This window comes from Podarcis gaigeae, assembly GCF_964106915.1.
Source record: "Podarcis gaigeae genome assembly, chromosome: 3".
Taxonomy (NCBI): Eukaryota; Metazoa; Chordata; class Lepidosauria; order Squamata; family Lacertidae; genus Podarcis; species Podarcis gaigeae.
The window spans coordinates 75,024,858-75,048,821 of record NC_139680.1 but is presented as its reverse complement, the minus strand read 5'-3'; the positions used below and the strand labels follow the sequence as shown (position 1 = coordinate 75,048,821).

Genomic DNA, 23,964 nt, shown 5'->3' with positions numbered 1-23,964 from the left:
GTTATTTTTAAATAGAACTGTTACATAAACTGCAGGTGGGAGGTGCTATCTTAGAAAAGGCAAGTGCCCCATCTTTCTTATGTAGAAGATGTTGCTTTCTATGAAACACACATGCATCATTTTAAACCAAAACCCAGACAATGTTTTTCCCCTCATCCAGAATGACTGTTTACAGCCATTGCCGCTGGCTGGTGCTGATGGGTGTTGTAGCCCAGAACATCTGGAAGGGATCAGCAACAGCTGGCTTTAGTAATTTCCACAGATGTAATCAAAAGTCGTACAATTAACCGGGTAACACCTCTAATAAAAAGGTGGTTGTTTCACATGATTTCAGAATCTCAAAATTTTCTCTAAATAAATGATAGTAAAAGGATAGTGGCTCATTTTAACTTTTAAAAAATGGAGAGAAATGCCTCTCAGCATCTTCCTTGCCTATTAATGTCACTGCTAATATTTTTATCTGACACATATATGGAAGCAGGCAAAACACTGCCAGTGACACAGAAACTATTTTAAACACTTCCTGGTTGGAATGCTGCTTGGCGGCCACTGAGAAGCATGGAGTGTGTATCTGGTAAGAAAGAAGAGAATGGCCCCTTGCCTCCAAGCTCAATGCATTAACCAGACTGCAATGCTGGAGCTGGCAGGTTGGCCCACTGCTGCAAGCAACTATCTGTCGCTCTGGAAGCAGTTCCAATCTTGTTCAGTTCATTAAAAAAATATTTCTGTGCTGACAGCATTTTGGGGAAGCTGGAAGCGGCTTGCTAGGGGGGAGTCTGGCTTGCCACGAGAAAGCTGAGAATTTGATTTTATGGGAAGTCTAGCTTCCAGTGGTCTGGGTTTGACAAAGTATTCTCCTTTCTACTATAAACTGCAGGCAACCACTGGGAGATTTTTGCTGGTGACAACAGCAAGATGCTCTCTGCTTCCCACTATGAAGTGGGCATTTCCATTTTTTTTCTTTTTCACATGCAGCATATGCTGCCTCTGATGAGAAACAATCTCAATGATCTCCTGTATTTTCCTAAAATGACTATCTGTAATTCTGCCGTCAGAATAATAAATATTGGGACACTCACACAGCTTGCATGCCTATTCAAAGCAGCTTCTCGGTTGCAATGGCCTACCCCTATTTTTTATTTTTCCTTGAATTCTTTCTTCTGCACCTTTTTGTGCTCAAACTAGATGCAGGTAATCAAACACCCTGCTCCAAAGTACTAAAGATTTGGTGCAAATGTCTAGTTTCCAAAATACTTGGTTTCCTGGCGGTGGGAAGAAGGAACAAGGGTTCAGGCAGGGAAGGGCAAGGGAACAAGTTTATGTGTGGACTGTTAGGCCACACATTTCTTTCTTGGATGAATCACAACTGAGGTTTAAGGAACTTCTGCTTTAAATACGAGGCTCAAATAAGTTTTAACTGGAGGCATTTCCACCTTTTCCCCTTTCTAGACTTCATCATGTTTTGCTTTAAGGAATGTTACAGCTTGATTTATCAAAGAAGCACAGTTTTCCGTACAGAAAACTTTGCAAACTCCCCCGTTTATTTCACTGATATATCTATGCCCAAAGTAAAAATGTTAACCAAAGCACAAAAGCATGTCTGTCACGACGTTGTGTATTTGGATCTTCAAAAAGTTTGTAGATGTCAGCAATTTATTCAGTTATTCTGTCCATATACCATATATAATGAGCAGGACAATTTTGTGAATAGGAGAATTTTTTTAGTGGTTCATTCAAGAAATTTCCATTCAGACCCTGTCTTTATCTGTGGCCAGTAACAATAATACATTAAGTGGACTAGCCAGCATAAGAATTCATCAACCTATATTGTGGTTCAGATTTAACCTTAAGAAGTTCTGCTTTGTTATGAAAAGTGCTTTAGATAGATGAGGACGTTTCTACAAGTTCATAATATCAGTGGTGACCTTCTCTTTGACTCTGCTGAAACATCCTTGTGACTCTTAGTTCAGCACTGCATGTACCGCTGTTTGACAGTCTGATTTGTTTTGTGGTATAGTGACATGATAGGTCCCTTTAGGCTCCCGAGCTGTCCTGCTGTTTTCTGTGAGCACCACAGATGGGTACCAGTTTTGCTGGGCAGGTTTGATTTTTTTTTTGTCTCGGAGACCATATGTTACCTCCCCTGTTACCTTACGCCACCCTGCTCCCTTGGCAACTGCCAGTGGCAGATAGCTGGACACCATCCACAAACTGTTGTTATCATTTTTTTCCAATAACAGGTGTTTCTATTATCTTGCTGCTTATGGGACTGTGGCGACAACTCCCTTGAGCTTCAGCAGGCTTCATGAACACGTTTATGTCATCGCGGAAGCAAGGTACACTGTTTCTCTTCTATTCACTTTCTGACACAATTGAAAAATCCTTACCTTAAAAATGTTTCTGTCCTATTATATTTTTCCACATTGTACGTGAATGAGCCACTGTTCACATGGGTAGGCGATCAGACTGGATAATGGGGAAGTTGTGGATTTATATTCTGCCAGTCAGCTAAAATTTGTATTGCTCAATGAAAGAGTTATTTCATATTGACACTCCTGTGTCTCCCAAGAATCAGTGAAATTAATATTATCCTGATGGGCAAACTACTAACTCGGTATGGGGTTTTTTAGCATTTGTGAATTTAGGTAACAAGGTCCATGTTCATTCACACAGAAGTCAAGGGGATTTAAGCAACCTGTACACAAAATTTATTTTTTGTTTTCACCTGCCCCTCCATGACTCAAGGTGGCTTTATGGCACATTCAAATGTACAAAAATAAAAGCAATTTAGCAAAACCGATAAAGAGACATACTGGCAAACACCACTAATTTCAACAACCGCTGCAGATAGGGTGGATATTTTGATTTAGCATGAGAAATGCATGCTACTGTGGAAGTAAAATATTGCATACACACACACACACACACACACACACACACACACACACAGATGTCCAGATCAACCTTAATCATCCTACATCTGGTGAATCTCAATAGGCAAAAAAAATGCCATTGCAAATCTGTATGATTCTTACATTTATCATCTAACAATCCAATGCATACAACAGAATATGCCTCACTTATTTTTCTCAGTCTACTTCCTTCTTTCAGACCTATTTGAGGTCTAAGCTAATCTTTTCAAACCACTTACTCCAAATTAATCTCAACGTCAATGGGACAATGCAGGAATAAGAGAGCACTATGGCTGAAGTCTGTAAAATATAATCTCTTTGTTTATGAAAACATCTTGTTGAAAGCAATGTATGTCACCCTGTTCCAAAGGGGTATCACACACATAACCAAAATGGGAACACAAAAAAACCAATTAAGAAATACCAACTTGCACCATTCATCCAGTATTACTGTCACTGAGACAAAGAAGGCACTGGAAGAAAAAAACCATATTAAAATCTGATTCCCATCTGAAGTTTCTAGATGTCACTTCCGGCAGCAACACTGGCACCAAGGTGGGCAAGAAGGGTACCTTCAAAGAAGTAACTAGTTTAGGTGTTCAAAGCTGTTGCTGCCGGTTTGGCTCAATAACTGTGGTGATGCCTCTGTGGATCCTGCTAATCCCCCAGAACAGCAGTTCTCAAAGGGTGTGGCAGGAGAGAATGCCAGGTGTGGCAGGAAGATTCAAGGACAATCGAAGAAACATTTAAAGATTTCAGTGTAGTATAGTATAGTATCAAAATAATATATATTTTTATTTGCAGAATATATCTTTTCAAAATCAAGCTCTACGGGGAGTTGTTTCTTTCTGTTTTCCAATGTATTTCATATCAATTAAAAATTGAGTGTGGTGTGAGCAAATTTTTATTCTAAAAGTATGGCCCAGAGAAAAGAGTTTGAGAACCAGGCCAACGAGGATCAACATCACGGTTTGGCAGCAGTGATGTAGTTAGCAATTTATCCCTTTAAGTAAAGTTAATGTCACAATCCTGCACTGGCTCTAGGGAAGTCGAAAGAGACGCAGCTGAGGAGATGAGGTAAAGAGTACAAAACAAGCAGGGATAGGTGGATAGGCATCAGTTCTGGGGGTGGGCAGTTGGACTATCTTACTTCATAGAATTGTATAGTTGGGAGGGACCCATCCACCTTGGCGCTATGGTAATATCCTCAATCCATCATATCACATGGGATTTTTTCCAGGATTTTTAACCCTCTTTTCTACCTCTGTAAAATTATATTTAAATTCCCAGGTGCATCTGCACAGAGCCACTACTGCCACCACCCTGTCCCCCAATTTCAAGGCACAGAATATTTTAAATATATTAGCAAGGACTATCTTTCAACACCTGCTGCTAGTTTGTTCTATCAAGGAAAAAGGCACTCCTAGATACAAAATCCCCAATCAGGCCTTTTTAAAAACTAGGATATCTTGGGCAGGCCCCTTCATAAATTAAGGATGAATAACTGATAGCCTGTTTAGAAATAACTCTTCTGAAAAATAAGTGGTTTATTATAGGAGCAGTCAAAATAGGGAAAAATAGCAAAATATTGTATTATTTAGGCAGACACCTTACTTCATTTTCATGGTTTGAAAATAGTACTAAGGAGGACTTAAGATTTATATATGGGTTCTAAAAATTATTTGTTAAAAGCTGTTTCAAAAGATGATATCCAACGTCAGTCATGCTCACAAGGAGGTGCACTGATTTCAATGAGTTTGCTTGGAGTATGATTAAGGGATGTCACCAGAATCCCCTAGACATCTTTGAATATAAGGCTTCTCAGCTCTCCAACCTAGCCAAATGTTGACCAACAAATGTAAGAACAGAAGAGTAAGATTCCCAAACACTCCTCTTTTTAAGAACCTATGGCTTTCAGTATTGGACAAGCAATATCCATCCATCCCATAATAGGCAGGGTTTGTGAAAAGCCAATCAGGGAACTCCACTTTCTTAACAGAGTAATGCTTCCACCTCCAGATTCCTGGGCCAATTTGAGCTAGACAAGGTCGGAATAATGTCATGCACTTAAGCTGTGAAAACTGATTTAACATGTGAAATGGAATTTCAGAAGTGGAGACAGAGAGACAGACAACACACAAACCCTCATTCCAATTCTGATAGACTGGGTTACAGCCTTTGCCAATTCCTAAAATGGAATTTGGGCTATATAAGACAGCAGAGCTATTCCAAATGAATGCAGGGCCACAACAGGCTGCATTTTGTCTGTTTGGTTGGTTTCCTAATGCTTGTCTGGGGATGTCCTGCATTTCTAGCAGTGTTTCATGAACCTCATAACTGTATGCTAAAAACACTGAGAAGATGGGAATGCAATGGAAATGGGCCAGAAGACCTCCATGAACCACAAGTTTGTTTAAGTGTTAATCCTACTGATTCCTTGCATCATGCGGAGATATACTGCTGCTCGTGAAAGCAGGGGACCCTGCTTTTACAAATATGAGGCCCAGAATTTAGAATACGATTCCTAGGCATTTCAACTAGACTAAATTAGAAAAAAGAAACCTAGACCAGTGCAAAACACCAACTTATAAGTAACAGAAATGGTTATATTCCAGACAGCTTAAAGTACTGAAAGTTTCCAATCCCCTTTTCCTTTCCTGTGTTTATTTTTAGCACACATGGCAGAAGTAAATCAAGAAAAGAGAAATTAAATGCATCCCAATGATAAAGTCAAAAAGGTACAGTTGTGATGGTGGTGCCTGACATCCAGCAGGCTCTCAGTGTAGTGAGAAAAAGTGGTAATAATAGCAGTCTATCTGTGATGTAACTTTGAGAGCAGTCTAGTTTTCCAGTGGTTCTCGGTGTACTGCAATGCAAGTCAAGTGCCTTCTTACCAAATCCCTCTACAATACAGGATTATGGGTACTGAAATCATATTTAGATACTGACCTTCACTAATGTTCAATGTTGACATTTAAGCAAGCAATAAATGTAGCACCAATTATTTGGTGTTCTATAAATATGAAATTTAATTAAAGTAAAAATAAAAGTGCAGGGATTTTTTAAATGCTTTGCCCTTTATACCCTGTGTATCAAGTCCCTGGACTAAGGGCTATTTTAATCTACAGGAATGTGCCACAGTCTGCTGACAAAAGCACTACAACTAGCTAATAGCCACTAAGCACTGCAATATGCAATGCAGTTTTCTTTGAAGAAGGAATGGCAGTCATGTCAAAGCCTTTAAGAGACGCCAGGCCTGCTTGAGCCCATGTTTCAGGAACTGAAAATGCATTTCCCCCATTCTGTCCTAAAAAAGCCAGCTATGGAAGTGCTGATTCTTCTGTGGCATGTGGCTTACTTTCAGTTGTTAGAATCATTTTAATAAAATGTGTGTTAGACTGTAAGAAATGTGAACTTTTTTTTTAGTACAGTAACATGAAAATTAAAAAGACAATCTGACAGGGCAGCAAAAAACCCAAAAAAACTCCACTAAGCAGGTGGAAACGTCACTCAGATACTGTGGACAGACTTTTTGGTACCAGATGGACTGCTGTTGTGTAAATTGCTTAAATTATAAGGAGTAGATTACAATTAAGAAGCAGTTTTCCAAGTAGGTTAAGACACAGAGATATTGGAATAAAGGTGGTGCAAGACTATAAGCCAACACTATGCAGTAACATGCCGCATTGTGAAATCCAAAATAGACAATGCGAAAACCCCACATAGTAGCAGAGTGCTATGAAAATATTGACAAACTGAAAGTAAAATCTCATAGAACATCTATAAGTGTAAGAATATCCTATACACAAAGAAATATGTTTGGTTTAAGGGGAGAGCTGAGGCTCTTACAAATTCACACAGGCAACAAAAACAATGTAATTGCAAGTTAATGCTCCTGTCTTAACTTCCAAGCTATGCAAGCAGCAAAACTATTGGGACAATTTCACATACTCCATTTCCTTAGAACTTGGAAGTACTTTCAAGCAGCATGGAGAGGTAAAGTTTAGCTAAGCGTCTGGATCAGCAAATCCCCCCCCCCCACTTCATGTTTTACAGCACAGGGGAAGCACCAGAGGAGTAAGGGTCATCCTCCTTATTTATCATTCATTATGATTTGTGCCCACGATGGTATCAGGGTGGCCAGAATGCTTCATTTGCAATAAGTACATGTCCCATAGTTTCCTGCTAAGATCCTGTGACCTTTCATAACACAAATGTGGCGGGGGGTGGTTTGCTATTGTTATTGAATAGTGGGAGAGTGCCTTTCCTGATGGAAGAAATGTTGTGACACTAGAGAAGCATCACAGAACAACTAATAAAGTGGAATGGTGTGTGGATGCTTCAGATTGATTCCACTACTGGTGTCGCAAAATACACTTGCGACAAAAGAAAATGGAGGGGCTACAAGACTTCTTCCTCTTAGTGCTAAAACACACTAATATTTGGAGTTGGGTGCTCAGTAAGTTGTACATCCAGCTCAAGGTTTTTGCCATAACACAGGGCTGGAGTTAAATTGGGAAGAGGAATGTCTGAGGCAAATCACGACGTCATACCAATTGGCACACATTTCTCCAGTTTTGTCCATTTTATCCCACCAGACTCAAGCAAAGTGGCAACAGTAGGGCAATGGGGCAGCCACTGCATAACACTCTTCAACAACAAACCTTGGCTACAGGTCATGGTTTAGGAGAAGAGAGGTTGAGCACAGCCTCACATTTGGATGACATGCTAAGTTTGGCTTAGCTGCCATGTCATGCCGAGGTAGAAGGACCTGGAAATAGCAAAGCGGTTGTGACTGCATCCCTGGTTTGGCTTGGCATCCCTGCATCCCTGGTTTGGCTTAGCATTATGTGTGAATGATATACCTAATATTCCTTCTCTGCCTTTTCTCTAGATTTTCTATCCAGGGACAGATGTATTCTAAAGATTGCCTCTGTTCCACTGCAGGTTCCATGGAAAGTGCCTTTTAAAAATATTTACGTGCAAAATAACAGCAGGAGGTTAACTTTACATTGTCGTGGTTTACATTTCCTTATAATCTGTTGCACATGCCCTTTATGACTATCACAATGGGCACATTTCTCCTCATTTCTCAGGTATTTCTTGTACTGCATTACTGCATTGCTAGAGGCAGGGTGAGGATGGTAAGGAGTCAAAACATTTCTCACCAGGCTGTAAAATATTTAGACAAAACATGAATATTTTATGGCCACGAAATCACAAAGTTCTTGTGCAGATTCCTGGAAACATCTGCTTATAGCACTGCACTGAAAAGAACCAAGCAGAATATCAAGGGTTTTTACAACAGGGATAGTTAATTATACTGAATATATTTAGGATATTAATCATGGACTCAGGAAAATGTTAACAGCAACTAAATGTCATCTATACAAGACATTTTGTACTCAGAAACAGATTCCTTAGTACAAAATATAATACTGAATTAGTTATGGCAGGTTCCCTCGGGTATAAACTGTGGGTTTTCCTTTCAAAATGCATGCAGTCTAGAAAAGGTGGGATGGTGGTTGCTGGTGTTTATTTTAAAAGGGATTTTATTTATTTATCTTCATAACAAATATGATAGTGTGTTGTGTGTTTTTGTACATTAGCAAGAAATAAGAATCTAATGGTCAAAACCATAATCAAAGCAAAGAAATCATTGTGGGAACAACAATGCCACAGACAAATAAATAATATATAAATATACTGCCATAAAGGCATTTTGATTGTATAATTATGAAATCGGTAAAGGACATATAAGGAGAAAATAAAAGGAATAGTCCTAGTATTGGATTAATGTGCATGTAGAATTGGGTTGTTCCACAGGCCTACCTTAAAATTATTCTCACAAAGTGCGGAGGCGTTAAGATGATACTACTACATAGAGTTGGAAAGTAAGTTCATTATTATTCCTAGTAGCACAAGAGAGTAGCTAAGTATTTGATTTTATACAGGAGAGCTGGCAATGGAGGCATGTAATTGTTGCTACTGTCATCACCACCACCAATGGGCAGTTTGTGGGGTTTACTGCTGGTTGCTTTTTGTTTTTCATTCTCTGTGTATTTCTTTTTTACAGGCTGCATTACATATAATGTAATTATGTTTTAGATAAGCTACAGGAAAATGGAATAGAAATATGAGTAATATTGAACATTCAATACAAGTGAAACTAAAAGGATTATGTTCTGTGCAAGTAAATAGACTGATATGGGACAAATGCTACACAATAAATTTATACATTCCCATAGAAAGTTAAAGCAACTGGGTGATAGCCAACTAAGCCATGCTCACAGTGGACCCATTGAAATCCAAGGATTTAGGTATATGCATTCATCTTAAAATACTCTGAGTATGACTAATGTTGGATATCACCCATTAGTTGAGCACCCACAATAGAAAGTTACAAGCTTTCCAAGTAGGCATAAAATATATTCTAGGTCGCATATAAAGACAATAAATTAATATAAATGTAACAGCCAATATCCTAAAAGAACTAGGAACAATAGGCATTGGGCTTGTACAATATATTAGGTCCATTATCAAATTATATATAAAGTAGAATATGTTTCTTTTTGTGATCAATCTTCTCCGAGAAAGGAAGATTAAATTTTAATCAAAGCTGAATGGAAAACTAATTTTACATGAGAAAACCTCAATTAAAACTGTCTTCCCTGAAAATAGGTTCCAGTTTACAATGTTTGGTCCAGGTAATGAAGTAAACATCTGGAAATTGAAAGGATATTAAGTAGTCATTGGAAGTATAATTAAAGTACTAAATTAAAGAACAGCTAACTTCTATCATTTGATGTAATGTTAATCAGTTCCCAATATCTTCCTTAACAGATTTTTGCATGCTACTGCTGGAGCACAGAAGGCTGGAAGGGGAAAAGAGAAAGCTAAAGTGCCGATGTGCATTTAGAGGGGATCATTGGATATCAGCCTAATAAACTCTATAGGCTCAAAACAGAGGAAGTTTCCTTTTCGCTCCTACTCATTCTTATCAATATATGAAGACTCTACAGAATCCTCACAGAATCAAATCAGATATATAAGATTGTGATCATCGGTTCCACAGTGATTTGTAAATCTGATTCTAAATACTTGCCTCTCAGAATGCCATTAATGATAATGCAGCATACACGGGTGCATGTTTTTTGCCCGTGGAGCTAACAGCTACTGCAAAGGCACACAGAATCTAGAATGCTGAAATCAGGCTCCCTACTTCCACAGATAAATAGGCAATTTCAACTGTCCTGGGTTATCGTTCCCTCTCTGTTTGATACTAACAAACCACAAAGGACTGTGGAACAAAACAGTATTAAACTAGTACCTGGAACATGTTTCAGGCCTCCCTGAGCTTTTAGTGTCATTCAAGGAACTGTTGATGGGCAGAAAAAGTAAGTTGAGGTCCACCTTACTAGGAGATGAAGCGTAATATAGATTCAGACTATAGACTGAAAGAAGTGGTACTTCTTAGAGGACTCATACTATCAGGGCACACAAATGTTCCGCAGTAGAATACAGGTTATGTATGGCCTCAAGCTTCATAAGACACCATAAAATGAAATGCTGCAGCTCCACAGAATCCATCTTTGAAATGAGAGTGTGGCTGCAAAGAAATATTAAGTGGTGTACAAAGAAAGCATGTCCCCCACAGCCAGGGATGATGGGACTGCTTTGGGACTTCCATTTCATGGAGTGGAAAGATTAATGTGAAGGATGTACTTCGTGAGAATTCTTCTATTCAGCACTAAGAAAGTGGTTACAATCTTCTGTGCTTGGCACTGGAATCAGGTATATTAGCTTTCTTCCCTCACCTGCTTTTTTGAAGGTTAGGGACTATAGGCAATGAGAACCTCATGGTCCTTAATCCTCTTGCTGTAGCCACCATTGCTTATTTTGTGCTGTCTCTCACACTGACAATGTTTTCTGCCTTTGGTTATTTGGGGGTTGCAGTGTCACAGAAGGCTTGCTGGATGAAGGACTTTCTGAGCTCTGTTTTGTGCACTGGTTTTAGACATTTTAGCTCTGCCTTTCACGATTCTCTCCCATCACAGAACTGCAAGGTCAAATTCCCCACCACCAGCCGCCGCAGCCTGCATGACTGAGGACTAATGTTTAGGCCTCAGATGGTGTGCCTTGCCAAAGGAGATTGAAGTAGTTCTCATGATAAAGAACCAGCAATCCGACTCAAATTACATGATCAGGACTGCAGTGGAGGCAAAGAGCTCAATCCTCCATATTTCCCACCCCAGGATCCCAGCTTGGGGGTGGTGTGGGGGACTCTGCTGGCTATTTCTACATTCATTCAAGGAAAAAATATCATTGTCATGTGTAGTTTTGGGCCCTAAGGACCACTTCTTAACTCCTACACTGAAGCTGCTTCCTATCTTTGGTAAATCTCAACACATGGAATTGGTTACTGGTTAGTAGAATTGTCCCATGCACTGTGATCTTCTATGCAGGAGACTGGTAATGTGCGACACAGTCCCTTTGGGCTTCATCATCAGACTCCAAGCATACATTTCTCTTTACCAGAGCTGCTAACATTTAAGCCCAAGTGAAACTCCTGTCAAAAATGAAAAGAATGACATCCGTGGAAAACAAACTGAAAAGCAAACAGAGCAAAAAACCAACATGATACCTCTTTCAGTTCCCAGTGTGTACTCTGGTGTTTGCTTTGGATAACAGGGCGCTGGAGAGTACTCCACTTGGAATCTTGAACTGCAAAGTGTTTTGATTGTTCCCGGTTGGTGCTCAAAGAGGCATCGGCAGTATCCTCCACTTCATCTGTTTGGCTCTCTTCTCCCTCGGAAACACAACCACCACCTTCTTTCAGCTGAAACCCTTGGATCAACAGTTGACAGGCCTCTAAGTCAACTTCCCACACTCTTTCAAGAAGCTGGCTCCCACAGCTGAAATAAAAGCCAGAAAGAAAATAAGAACTTTGTTCGGAGACAAGAGTTCATCTCTTATGTAATGCTTTGGGAATCACTTGTTTTGTTTTGTATTTTTACCAAGATAAAATAAAATAATAGTTCTCAAAAACCAGTTTGGCAATTTTTATTTTTATTTTCAAAATAGTAACTGATAGATGTCAAGGGGGACCCTGCAATAGGATGGTGTTCTCTGGTGCTTGTTAGGTTGTGGAGGTTCTGGCTTGTCCTCCAGAATCTACAGCTATCTTAAGAATTCTGTGTCTCATTCATTCACAGTAGCCAATCAAGCTGCACAGTAGTCTAAAATGGTCCAATTCAATTTCTTCCTGCCCACTCAATGGAGGTGGTTCAGTGATACACCGAATCAGGGGCTTTCACTTCAGTCTTGGGGTATGTATGCAAAGCATGGGCCAGTCCCTGCTTGTATAGAGCTCTATGTGCACACTGGAGTCCCTCTGTGCACACTGTATCTGCAGGATTAGGCAGTTCTGTGCACAGTTGCGTCTGTGAAAGTACCATAGATTTCTGGCTCATGGCTCCATGGAAGAAGAAGAAGAAGAAGAGTTTGGATTTGATATCCGGCCTTTCACTCCCTTTAAGGAGTCTCAAAGCGGCTAATATTCTCCTTTCCCTTCCTCCCCCACAACAAACACTCTGTGAGGTGAGTGGGGCTGAGAGACTTCAAAGAAGTGTGACTAGCCCAAGGTCACCCAGCAGCTGCACGTGGAGGAGCGGAGACGCGAACCCAGTTCCCCAGATTACAAGACTACCGCTCTTAACCACTACACCACACTGGCTCTCAACAGTAAAATGGAGTCATTGGACAGCAGACTCAGGAATTAGGAAAGCTCAGAAGTACATGAGATTGCAGCCCAAACTTGCCATTTATAGCATAATTTAATTTCCTCACATTGAACCTGTGACGAACGCAAAGTGCTTTAAAACCAAGGAACACAATTATGTTTCAATCCAACCCTTTGTTTAAGCTTTATTTTCTTTTGGGATATGCTGATTATATGGCTTAGTAATTCTCAATTCTTTAGTACAATTCTTTTTCTGATATGAAGCAGATATAAATAAACATATGTCCCCAAGAAGAATTCAGATGATACTATTTTGCGTTTGCCTGTGTTGAGTAACTATGGTTTAGAAAAAGAACCACTGCATCGCTACTGTGAGTCTGTAAGGCCCTTCATTTAAAGTTGGTATGCAGCTTGAGATTTCCAAATCACTGACTTAATCCCAGTGGGATCACAGAAATGAGGACATTATTGAGCAGAGTCCCTTATTAGTTGTCTATATTGTAGCTGATCAATACTTAAATATTTAACTCGGACCCCTTTCTGAAATCCTGGAAGGCTACAGCCAGTCAGCAAAAATAACACTGAGCTAGATAGACCCATGGTCTGATTCAATTTAAGGACGCTTTCTAGGCTCCTATGTGAAGGTTTTTGTATAAACCTCCCTTGTAAAATGGAGCATAGTTGCTTAGTTATTTTGACCGATCAGCTAATAACTAAAAGGGGATTCAACTTTTCCAATAGTGAAATGTTATTTGCATCAGACTTTGGTCACTATTATTTGACATGCCGATCACACTGGGTGATGAAAGTTAATTCACAAGAGCAGGTGTGTGAGAGGTGCATACATGCGGTAAATAGGGATGCAAGATATGCACAGAATATCCTGTTTTATGCATGATGTTGGTGCTGTCTAATCTATTGTACAGGTTTCTTCCATTATATGATTTATTATTTTTAGCAAAATTCTTCCCAGAGCATCTATTTGTCCTGCAATATTCCTTAGTTTAAATATTTCAAATTTTAAAAATTGAAGTTATATTAAAATGAAAAGCAGTGCATCAAAACACATTTTATTGTGCTTCATAATTGGCTTTGATGATTAGATCTAAATTATACAGCATGCATTCGTCTTAAAAATGGTTTACTTGTCAGAACTTTTAATTGGATTCTTTTATCATCTTGTAAAAAGCTTTGTGATATAAATGTATATGTATATGTGGTATGAAAGTATACAGCAGTGGGGGGAAACAGATTAACCCAGCATATTCTTTATTATAATGAGATTAATTCTGGGAGTCAAAAAACCCTGCACAATACTATTGTTATAAATGTATTTCATAACGGCTGTACAATTAAATACTGATTTTCGAAGGTATGCCTCAGCATTTCTGGGACAAATTAGTTGATAAAATTGTATGTAACTGGTAAACAAAATGAAACTCTTTAGCTGTGTGTTACTAGTTTTATGGTTACTATAATCTGTCTTGGTCTGTGGGTCAGTAAAGGCCAGAGATTACACTAAAAGTGTAATAACTGGAACTTAAAGTAAGTTCAACATTTAACTAAAACGGCCTTGGTCGCGCTGGTTGATGATCTCCGGCGAGCTAGGGACAAAGGTGAGAGTTGTTTCCTAGTTCTGCTGGATCTCTCAGCGGCCTTTGATACAATCGACCATAACATCCTTCTGGACCATCTAGAGGGGCTGGGAGCTGGGGGCACTGTTATACAGTGGTTCCGCTCCTTCCTCCTGGGCCATGTTCAGAAAGTGGGGTGGATGAGTGTTCAGACCCCTGGGCTCTCACTTGTGGGGTGCCTCAGGGTTCCATCCTCTCCCCCATACTTTTTAACATCTATATGAAGCCGCTGGGAAAGATCACGAGGGGGTTTGGACTGGGTGTCCATCAATATGCAGATGATACCCAGCTCTACCTCTCTTTCAAATCAGAACCAGTGAAGGCAGTGAAGGTCCTGTGTGAGTGCCTGGAGGCGGTTGGAGGATGGATGGCGGCTAATGGATTGAAGTTGAATCCTGAAAGACAGAAGTAATGTTTTGGGGGGACAGGGGGCGGGCTGGTGTGGAGGACTACCTGGTCCTGAATAGGGTAACTGTGCCCCTGAAGGAACAGGTGCGCAGCCTGGGAGTCATTTTGGACTCACAGCTGTCCATGGAGGTGCAGGTCAATTCTGTATCCAGGGCAGCTGTCTACCAACTCCAGACCCTACCTGCCAGCGGACTGTCTCGCCAGTGGTGCATGCTCTATTTATCTCCCGCTTGGACTACTGCAATGCGCTCTACGTGGGGCTACCTTTGAAGGTGACTCGGAAACTACAACTAATCCAGAATGCGGCAGCTAGACTGGTGACTGGGGGCGGCCGCCGAGACCTACATTGGCTCCCAGTACATTTCCAAGCACAATTCAAAGTGCTGGTGTTGACCTTTAAAGCCCTAAACAGCTTCGGCCCAGTATACCTGAAGGAGCGTCTCCACCCCCATCGTTCTGCCCGGACGCTGAGGTCCAGCGCCGAGGGCCTTCTGGCGGTTCCCTCATTGCAAGAAGCAAAGCTACAGGGAACCAGGCAGAGGGCCTTCTCGGTAGTGGCGCCCACCCTGTGGAACGCCCTCCCATCAGATGTCAAAGCGATAAACAACTACCTGACATTCAGAAGACATCTTAATGCAGGGAAGTTTTTAATGTGTGATATTTTAGTGTATTTTTGGTTTCTATGGAAGCCGCCCAGAGTGGCTGGGGAGGCCCAGCAAGATGGGCGGGGTATAAATAATAAAATTATTTATTATTATTATTATTATTATTATTATTATTATTATTATTATTATTCCTACTTTCTTTCAGAATTTAACACTAGCATGTTCAAAGAGGAAATTTTATGGACCTTGCTTTTACATAATCTAACTTTTTAAAAATTTAGCTTTCATTTCTCTATTGCATAATTGATTTCCATGTTCCGTATCCCAAATGTCTACAGTCATTAATATCATACAAGTAGATAAGTATCCAGCCCTATGCATGCTTATGCTTTTTTCTATCATAGAAGTCAGTTGGCTGTGAGTCCTGGAAGAGCTGCTCCTAGCATTGCTGGACTATTCCACCTTGCCTGGGCCTTGACTGACTCCAGCTACAAAAGCTGAGGCTGCTGAACAGACTCTTGGGTTGGAGTATTGTTTGGGGTACTGTTTGGGGGGGTTGGGGGCTGTTATTTTATATCATTGTTTTTAGATCTTATGATTTGTGTGAAAATCGTTCAGTTATGGTTGTGTACTTTTTGATGTGATTTATTTATTATTTTTGACTACTTTTGTTATATTAATAATCATCTTTATTGCGGTCCAACGACCCATAACATGGATTCAGAATTAAATACAAATTCATACAGACAACCTCCCAGGGAAGGAAGACCAAAGCGTTATTTGTTTAGTCATGGGTATGTTAATCTTTGATTCGTATGACTACTGAAAGAAACTTTGCCACGGCCAATGTGGTATCATTGGACTTGTCGTCCAGAAGATATTTGATATAGTAGGCTTCAGATTGACCCAGCCGATTTGCCAATACAGTGGTACCTCGGGTTAAGTACTTAATTCATTTTGGAGGTCTGTACTTAACCTGAAACTGTTCTTAACCTGAAGCACCACTTTAGCTAATGGGGCCTCCTGCTGCTGCCGCGCCGCCAGAGCACAATTTCTGTTCTTATCCTGAAGCAAAGTTTTTAACCCGATGTATTATTTCTGGGTTAGCGGACTCTGTAACCTGAAGCGTATGTAACCCGAGGTACCACTGTAGTGGTTTAATCAATAGTTCCCTAGCTTGATCATAAGATATGCAGGTGTCTGAAACTCGAACCAATAGTGAATTCTTACTGCTAATGGGCCACAGATAACATGAGATTGAGATCGGAGATCACTATGTGATATGTCCCAGAGCCTTTGCCTCAGAGATTCAAGGGCAGTATCATAGCCCAGATGGTAAATATTATGTAAATATTTGCATGTTCTAAATTGCCTTGAGTATGGCTTTAATTATGGAAAGGCTACATACAAATTAAATAATGATGATGATGGTGGTGATGAAGCAATAGGAAGTGAGAAATTAAATGGGCTACAATCAGAAACACTCTTGAGAAGGAACACACACACACACACACACACACACACACACACACACTTCCCAAGGACAGATTTAGGGCTGTGCAAGTGGTGCCCACACTGAGTTAGCTCCATTGAAATTAACAAGTATTGCTTCTGCAGAATAACACTACTTTAGAACCAGTTCACAAGCAGGCATTCCCAAATGTACACATCATTTCTTCTTCTTCTAGAACAAGAAGGAAAGCTTTTGTACCAAGGGGTGCTTGGCTGATGCATCAGAACAGTTGTTTCATTCAGTCATCATATTGCAATCCCTTTCTGTGCCTCCATGACTTATGTGGAGGTTCTCCACTCACTCCATATGCACTTCAGTGGAGGGAACAACAAAAGTAAGCTTGACCAGAGCTGCCATTTCCATTAAAGTGAATGGAACCACTAGTGGAGAAACACTTTGCGCAGATGGGGGCAACACACTTAGGATCAGTATGAGCCATTTCAACATGTCAACAAAATCTGTTGCTCTCACATTCATGTAAGTAGCAGAATCCGCACATGGATTCAACAAAGCTATTTGAAAACAATGCTTTATTGTAAAAGAAATTGTTTACGTATATTGCTTTGAAAATGTATATTGGTTGTCTGACCATGCCTTCTTCCTTTACTAAATCTTATATATCAACAATTAGTATCTTCAGTTTCACAGCCAAGAATAAACAATTACATCTGCATCCACAGAATACAATGCCTAATTGCTGAAATTTACAGTGAACTCTAAAAATAGCATGACAAAATTATTCCTTTCTCTTTCCCTTAAAAGAAGGGGGACAATCACCCTGGCATCAATATCTTGCTTGAGGGCAGAGCAAAATCCTTGTATTTTATGTGAGAGTACAAATTATGTAACCACTCTTTATACTCTGTAAGGCCGTTTGAGAAAATATAGGGGAAAGAACAATTTTTCTATTGCTGAAAACCAATAATGGATGTTTGATTATGGTTATTAAAAACAACATACCACATAATACTAGGCAATAACAGTCATAAAAAAGCATTTGAGCAAGAGTCAGGGATGGGAATTAGGTTGGGGTTTTATGTATTCTTTTCATCTGCCAGACATTCATTTCATCTAGGACAAAACTTTAATCATGGCCTGTCATTTTCCTATCAATGTTCAATGTCACTGTGTTATAGTTAAATTATCTCCATGGGAAACACAAAATGACAGACTGCTGTAGCTGATTGTTTTTCCTTTGATTTCTTTCTAAGGTGATGAAGATAAGCTTGCAGAGCTGACTTGTCAAAGGAAAGAAATTAACTAATTGACAAGGAAAGCAGCAAGGAGCCTTGTAAGAGCTTACTTTCTAATTGGTTTATTTTAAACACTGTATCTTTTTAAAGGGATATTATCTGGTGTATAATATACAGAATTTGTTGCACAGAGAGCTATTCTAATGCTCCCATATCTAGTAAGACCTGCAACAAAATGTTGCAGAATGGAATGTTCCTGTCCAGAGTTCTGGCCACCCAGTGCATCGTGCCCTTTTCCAGGATATTCCATGCAACTCTCCCACCCCATTTTCTGCTCCCTCACAGATAGTTATTGTTCCATGGCTGCTAAGCATTGTTGTACTTCTGAAACTTTGGAACTCTCTCACATCTGCTGATTTCTCCCTCTTGTATGTGGACCGTACAGTTTGGGCCACATAAGAATAATCACTCTGAGAAAGGGTTTTCCATTAGCATAAAGCACAGGTGAGACGATCTCTAACCTGTGGGCCTAACTAGGCAGGGCATGGGTCCCAATTTAGCCCTTGGGACTGTTTCCCCCCACACCACACCCATGTGCCTCACACCTGACATCAGGACACAGTCACAAAGACACTGATGGGAGTTTAAAGTGAGCTCCCAGTTGTTCTTTGAATCACTGATGGCACCAATCAGCTGAAAGTGAACCGCACTAGGATTGGCTGCACTGGGGAGTTTCCGTTGGTGTGCCTTCAAAGAGGCTTTCTGCATCCACCAATTAGCTGACTGGAGATTACAGTAAGTCCCTTTGAAGTCCCTTTGCAGGTGTAGTTTGCATTCAAACCATACCTGCAAGTGGACATTTTTTGTTTCCAGAAAACTTGCTGGTTTGCAGAGGAAAAATGTAGGCATGGTTTGAATCCAAAGTACATCTTCAAAGGGACTTGGTGTAACCACCAATCAACAGTTAGAGCAAACCCCGCTGAAGTTATCACCTGATATTATAATAATGTCAGGGAGCCCCGCGGACCTCTCTAAATTGACACGTGAAGAGTAAGGGAGGTAAGGCTCTGGCCTGCCAGATTCAATTTCCTACTTCTGATGTGTGGGATTCTTTTCCCTCTCCACAAAACACTATACTGTAAATAATTTTGCAACAGGGTTGTAAGAGATGGGATTTTTTCTAACATAAGGTTAGCACGAGATCATTAACACAGCTTTGTTTAGCTATACAGTCATACCTTGGTTCTCAAAAACGTAATCCATTCTGGAAGTCTATTCGACTTCTGAAAATGTTCAAAAACCAAAGCGCGGCTTCCAATTGGCTGCAGGAGCTTCCTGCACTCAAGCGGAAGCTGCGTTGGACATTCGGCTTCCAAAGAATGTTCGAAAACCGGAACACTTACTTCTGGGTTTTCAGCATTTGGGAGCCAAAACATATGAGTACCACGGCATTCGAGAACCAAGGTACGACTGTAGTTCCTCTGACAAGCTCAAAAAGTTCAAGTATGTATCATTTAATTCCTGGGATGAAGGTGTGCAGAATACCATCAATGCATAGTGTTGCAGTGTGCTGCATTGATGCGCCCTGGCTTTTCATACTCTGCAAAGCCCAGCTACGCCTGGAGTCCAGAAGCTATCTGCCCAGCAGCCATATTATTTGCTAAAGTTAATGCAGTGATAGCTGAAACAGTTCTAACAGCCCTTAGCTTGGAACCAAGCCTAGGCACCCTACAATTCTTTGACCGGGTGCAGCTGGATACAGTTGGCCCTTCAACTTTGTGCAAATTTTCCAGCATTTTGCAGCAGCAGCATGCCTCACTCATGCATCCTGTGTATTGCTGAATACTGTACATTCCCTAAAAATGTGCCCTTTCACTATATGTTACGAATTTGGTATCTCTCATGCAAGAAGGGGAAATGTGAGGTGCCACTTTGCAGCACTTTGGATGTTTGCAATGACATAAGGGAGAAAAAACATACAGTGGTACCTCGGTTTACGAACTTAATCCGTTCTGGAACTCCGTTCTTAAACCGAAACCATTCTTAAACTGAGGCACGCTTTTCCTAATGAGGCCTCCCACCACCAGTGCCCTTCCACCATTCAGATTCTGTTCTTAGACCGAGGTCAAGTTCTCAAACTGGGACACTACTTCCTGTTTTGCAGAGTTTGTAAAACGAATTGTTCGTAAACAGGACTGTTCTTAAACCGCGGTACCACTGTACTAGCATTTCACAAATGAGAATACTTAAGACATAGTGCTTTGGGAAGTAAATTTAATCAGTATTTCTTAGGAGATCAAAAACCAAAGATAAAAGAGAACAAAGCTCAACTCAGTAGCCTGAATAAAGCTAACCTTGGGTCAATTTTAAATAATACAAAGTTAAACAAAAACTGGGGTGTTGTGCATTGCTACTTCATAAATTTCAAAGGGCACTGTCAAGGACAATGAGTCCAAAAAACTGACTTCTTATATTGATTTTAAAAAACCTGTATCATTGCCAAGAATGTATAAGCTGTATAGATTTTCTAGCTCTGAGATGCTTTCCTGTGCTCTTTCTTTATTTTTCAAAGAATCAATGATGCCAGCGAAGTATTCATGAATTTCTAACACTGGCAGAACTAAATTCATTAATAAACAAAACAAGAGGCTTGCAGTCCTTTGCTCCACCCTGCAAAGTCTTTTGGGTTGGGCAGTAACTGTAGGAGTTGGAGAGAGGTGGCCCCATCCACCTACCATTCTAAGAGGCAAGAGCAGAGTGTCAAAAGGTTGTTGTAGATCTCACAATGTCTGGAGGACTCTCAAGTTCATGATGGCCTTTTCCTGGGATCAGTCTAGCCTGTCCTTCAATTAACCTGTGTACCTGAAACTCTGCACAAAGGTCAGGGACCCCCTGTAGCCTCGGAATGAAAGGTTAAGGTCACACCTGACCTCCCAAATGAAAACTAAGTACCTAAAAATATTGAAAGACTGCATCAGCCAGGCTGAAGCTACCCCATTGTTGGTAGAAGTTTCCAAAAGCATGGAAGTTTCCACTAAGGTTCTGTCAGCTCCTGATGCACCCAAGACTAGATCTCTGCAGGCCAGTGGGGGTCCCAGGTTTGAGGAAACCAGAACAAGATGCCCTCAGGGAGCCTCATGTCACATTCCGGATGGTAGAATTGGGAGGATCCCTTTTTCTTTCTTTCCCTGCCCCCCAAACAAAATAAATTGTTCCCTGTTGGGAACAGACCCTTTACTTTCTCATGCATGTTGTCAGTGTACTGCCTCCAGTTTGCTTATCGTCTTCTAAAAAATGTTTTGAAGAAACGTTAGAAAAAGGATTGGGCCTCTTCTCCACCATCTGCTCAGTCAAACCCTTCCTCCTTATCAGGTAGTGGCAGCCCCCACAACATCTGAAGAGTCTACTCCTTTGGTTCGCAGAGCACTTCTGGGCCCATGTCGGGTTGGAGCCACTCTGGGGAATGAAAGATGGTGGACCTGGCAGTCTGGCCCTAGTAGTCCCACTTCTGCTGCCTCGTTTACCAACAGCAGCATGTTTTGCAAGGAATATGATATCCAGGCTTGCCATGATAGAGTTTTATACTCATTCCATTACTTGAACTGACTGGGATGATTAACCACATGTACTATGTGTGACGTAAGTGGCAAGACCAAAACAGCAACCTTTTGCAAAAATCACTTCCATAGATGTCAAGAACAGATAAAGCTGGTTGGGGGCCTGGGTACAGTTCCCAAAACAGGGTTTCTTCCCCAGAACAGGAATGCATGAAAAAGAACTATTCGTGCAAGACCAAAATTGGGAACAAAATTGGGCCTTACTAGTGAATAAGGCACACTGCAATCTTTGCTGGTAACGTTCCATGTAGTTCAAAAGAGACAAAGAGTTGCAGAAACTGCTTGCAAAAAAGGAGGGTAGCCAAACTGGGGGTCTCCTGGGTTAATCAGATTTATTTCAAACTAATTAAATGAACTGTGGCTCCTTAAAGAATCCAAGTAATACAGGGAACCACCATATGCTGGCTATTTCAATGGCCCACTACTGTCAACTCTAACAGAGTTCTCTTGGGGCTAAGGCAGATGTCTCTTCTGATTCCGCTACCTAGGAACCATTTTTTTATATATAATATTTTTTATTAGTTTTATAAAATACAGAAAAAAGAATAAAGAGCATATTATAAAGGTAGAAGAAGTTACAAATTTTTCTTACTCTTTTTTCCAAATCTATTGGACTTCCCCGCGTCCTCCCAACCCTGCATTCTCTGTGATGCATAACATCTGCAATTTGTTAACTTGTTTCAATAACTTATTGTATCTTCCATTTTATCATGTTACCCAATTTCAAATATATTATGGCCCAAATCATGTACGTTTTCATTTTAACACAATAAAGTTGTTTCATTATTTTATCTCTGACTCCTTGTACCTTAATTTCCATTTCTTTAGTTTAACATTACTGAAGCTAGAATTTCCTAAAAGGTACGTTTTTTAACATTCATACAACTTATAATGTTTTTCCAAATAGTCTTTAAATTTTCTCCAGTCCTCCTCGAATGTTTCTTCTCCCAAGTCTCGGATTCTGCCAGTCATCTCGGCCAGTTCCATGTAGTCCATCAACTGCGTGTGCCATTCCTCCAGTGTGGGTAAATCTTGTGTCTTCCAATGTTTTGCAATCAGGATCCTTGCTGCTGTAGTAGCATACATAAAAAAGGTTCTGTCCTTCTTAAACACTCTCTGGTCCACCATGCCCAAGAGGAAGGCCTCTGGTTTCTTAGGTAAGGTAAATCTAAGTACCTTTTTTAGTTCATTATGAATCATTTCCCAAAAGGCCTTCACTTTCGGGCAGGTCCACCAGAGGTGAAAAAATGTCCCTTCCGCCTCTTTACATTTCCAGCATTTATTATCAGACAGGTGATATATCTTAGCAAGCTTGACTGGGGTCATGTACCACCGGTATATCATTTTCATAATGTTTTCCTTCAAGGCACTACATGCCGTAAATTTCATTCCGGTGTTCCATAACCTTTCCCAGTCTTCAAACAATGTTATGCCCCAAATCCTGCGCCCACTTTATCATGGCGGATTTGACTGTCTCATCCTGAGTATTCCATTTAAGCAGCAGGTTATACATTCTCGAAAGTAATTTACTTTTTGGTTCTAACAGTTCTGTCTCTAGTTTCGATTTTTCCACCTGGAATCCAACCTTCTTGTCTACTTTAAAGACCTCTTGAATTTGTGCATAATGCAACCAATCTCGCACCTTGTTTTTTAATTTTTCCAGGCTCTGCAACCTCCAATTGTCTCCAATCTTTTCAATAATTTCCTCATATTTAGGCCAATTGGCTTCCATATTAGGTCTCTTACGTGCCTTGGCCTCCACCGGTGAGAGCCACCTCGGAGTCTTACTCTCCAATAAGTCTTTATACTTTGTCCAGACCATTAAAATTGCTCTCCTGACAATGTGGTTTTTAAACAGTTTATGCACTTTGACCTTGTCATACCACAAATATGCATGCCACCCAAAGGCGTTATCAAACCCTTCCAGATCTAGGACATCAGTGTTTTCCAGTAAAATCCAATCTTTCAACCAGCAGAAGGCTGCGGATTCATAATATAACCTCAAGTCTGGCAGGGCAAATCCCCCTCTTTCTTTCGCATCAGTTAATATCTTAAACTTAATTCGGGGCTTTTTGCCCTGCCAAACAAACTTAGAGATATCCTTCTGCCACCTTCCAAAGCATTCCACCTTGTCCACGATCTGTAGGGTCTGAAACAAAAATAACATTTTTGGCAATACATTCATCTTTATAGCTGCTATTCGGCCCAACAAGGAAAGTTTCAATCTTGACCACGTTTCCAAATCTCTTTGGATTTCTGACCAACATTTCTCGTAGTTGTCTTTAAACAGATTCAAATTTTTGGAGGTCAGATACACCCCTAGGTATTTTACTTTTTTAA

At 40.4% G+C, this 23,964-nt stretch overlaps 1 protein-coding gene and 1 long non-coding RNA gene across 9 annotated transcripts in view; one reads left to right on the top strand and one right to left on the bottom strand.

Moving 5' to 3' along the window:
• Positions 1-23,964, bottom strand: part of DISC1 (DISC1 scaffold protein) — a 149,302-nt gene that overhangs the window by 14,996 nt on the left and 110,342 nt on the right. For all 8 annotated transcript variants that reach the window (XM_083732267.1, XM_083732266.1, XM_083732261.1 and 5 more), the window contains one exon: positions 11,557-11,827. In XM_083732267.1, the coding sequence (XP_083588393.1) occupies positions 11,557-11,827 (271 nt within the window). The remainder of the gene's footprint in view (positions 1-11,556; positions 11,828-23,964) is intronic.
• LOC310841660 lies at positions 1,181-10,576 on the top strand. Its single transcript, XR_014562665.1, has 4 exons — positions 1,181-1,634; positions 2,241-2,336; positions 5,586-5,650; positions 7,807-10,576. It is a non-coding gene; the product is annotated as an uncharacterized lncRNA (long non-coding RNA).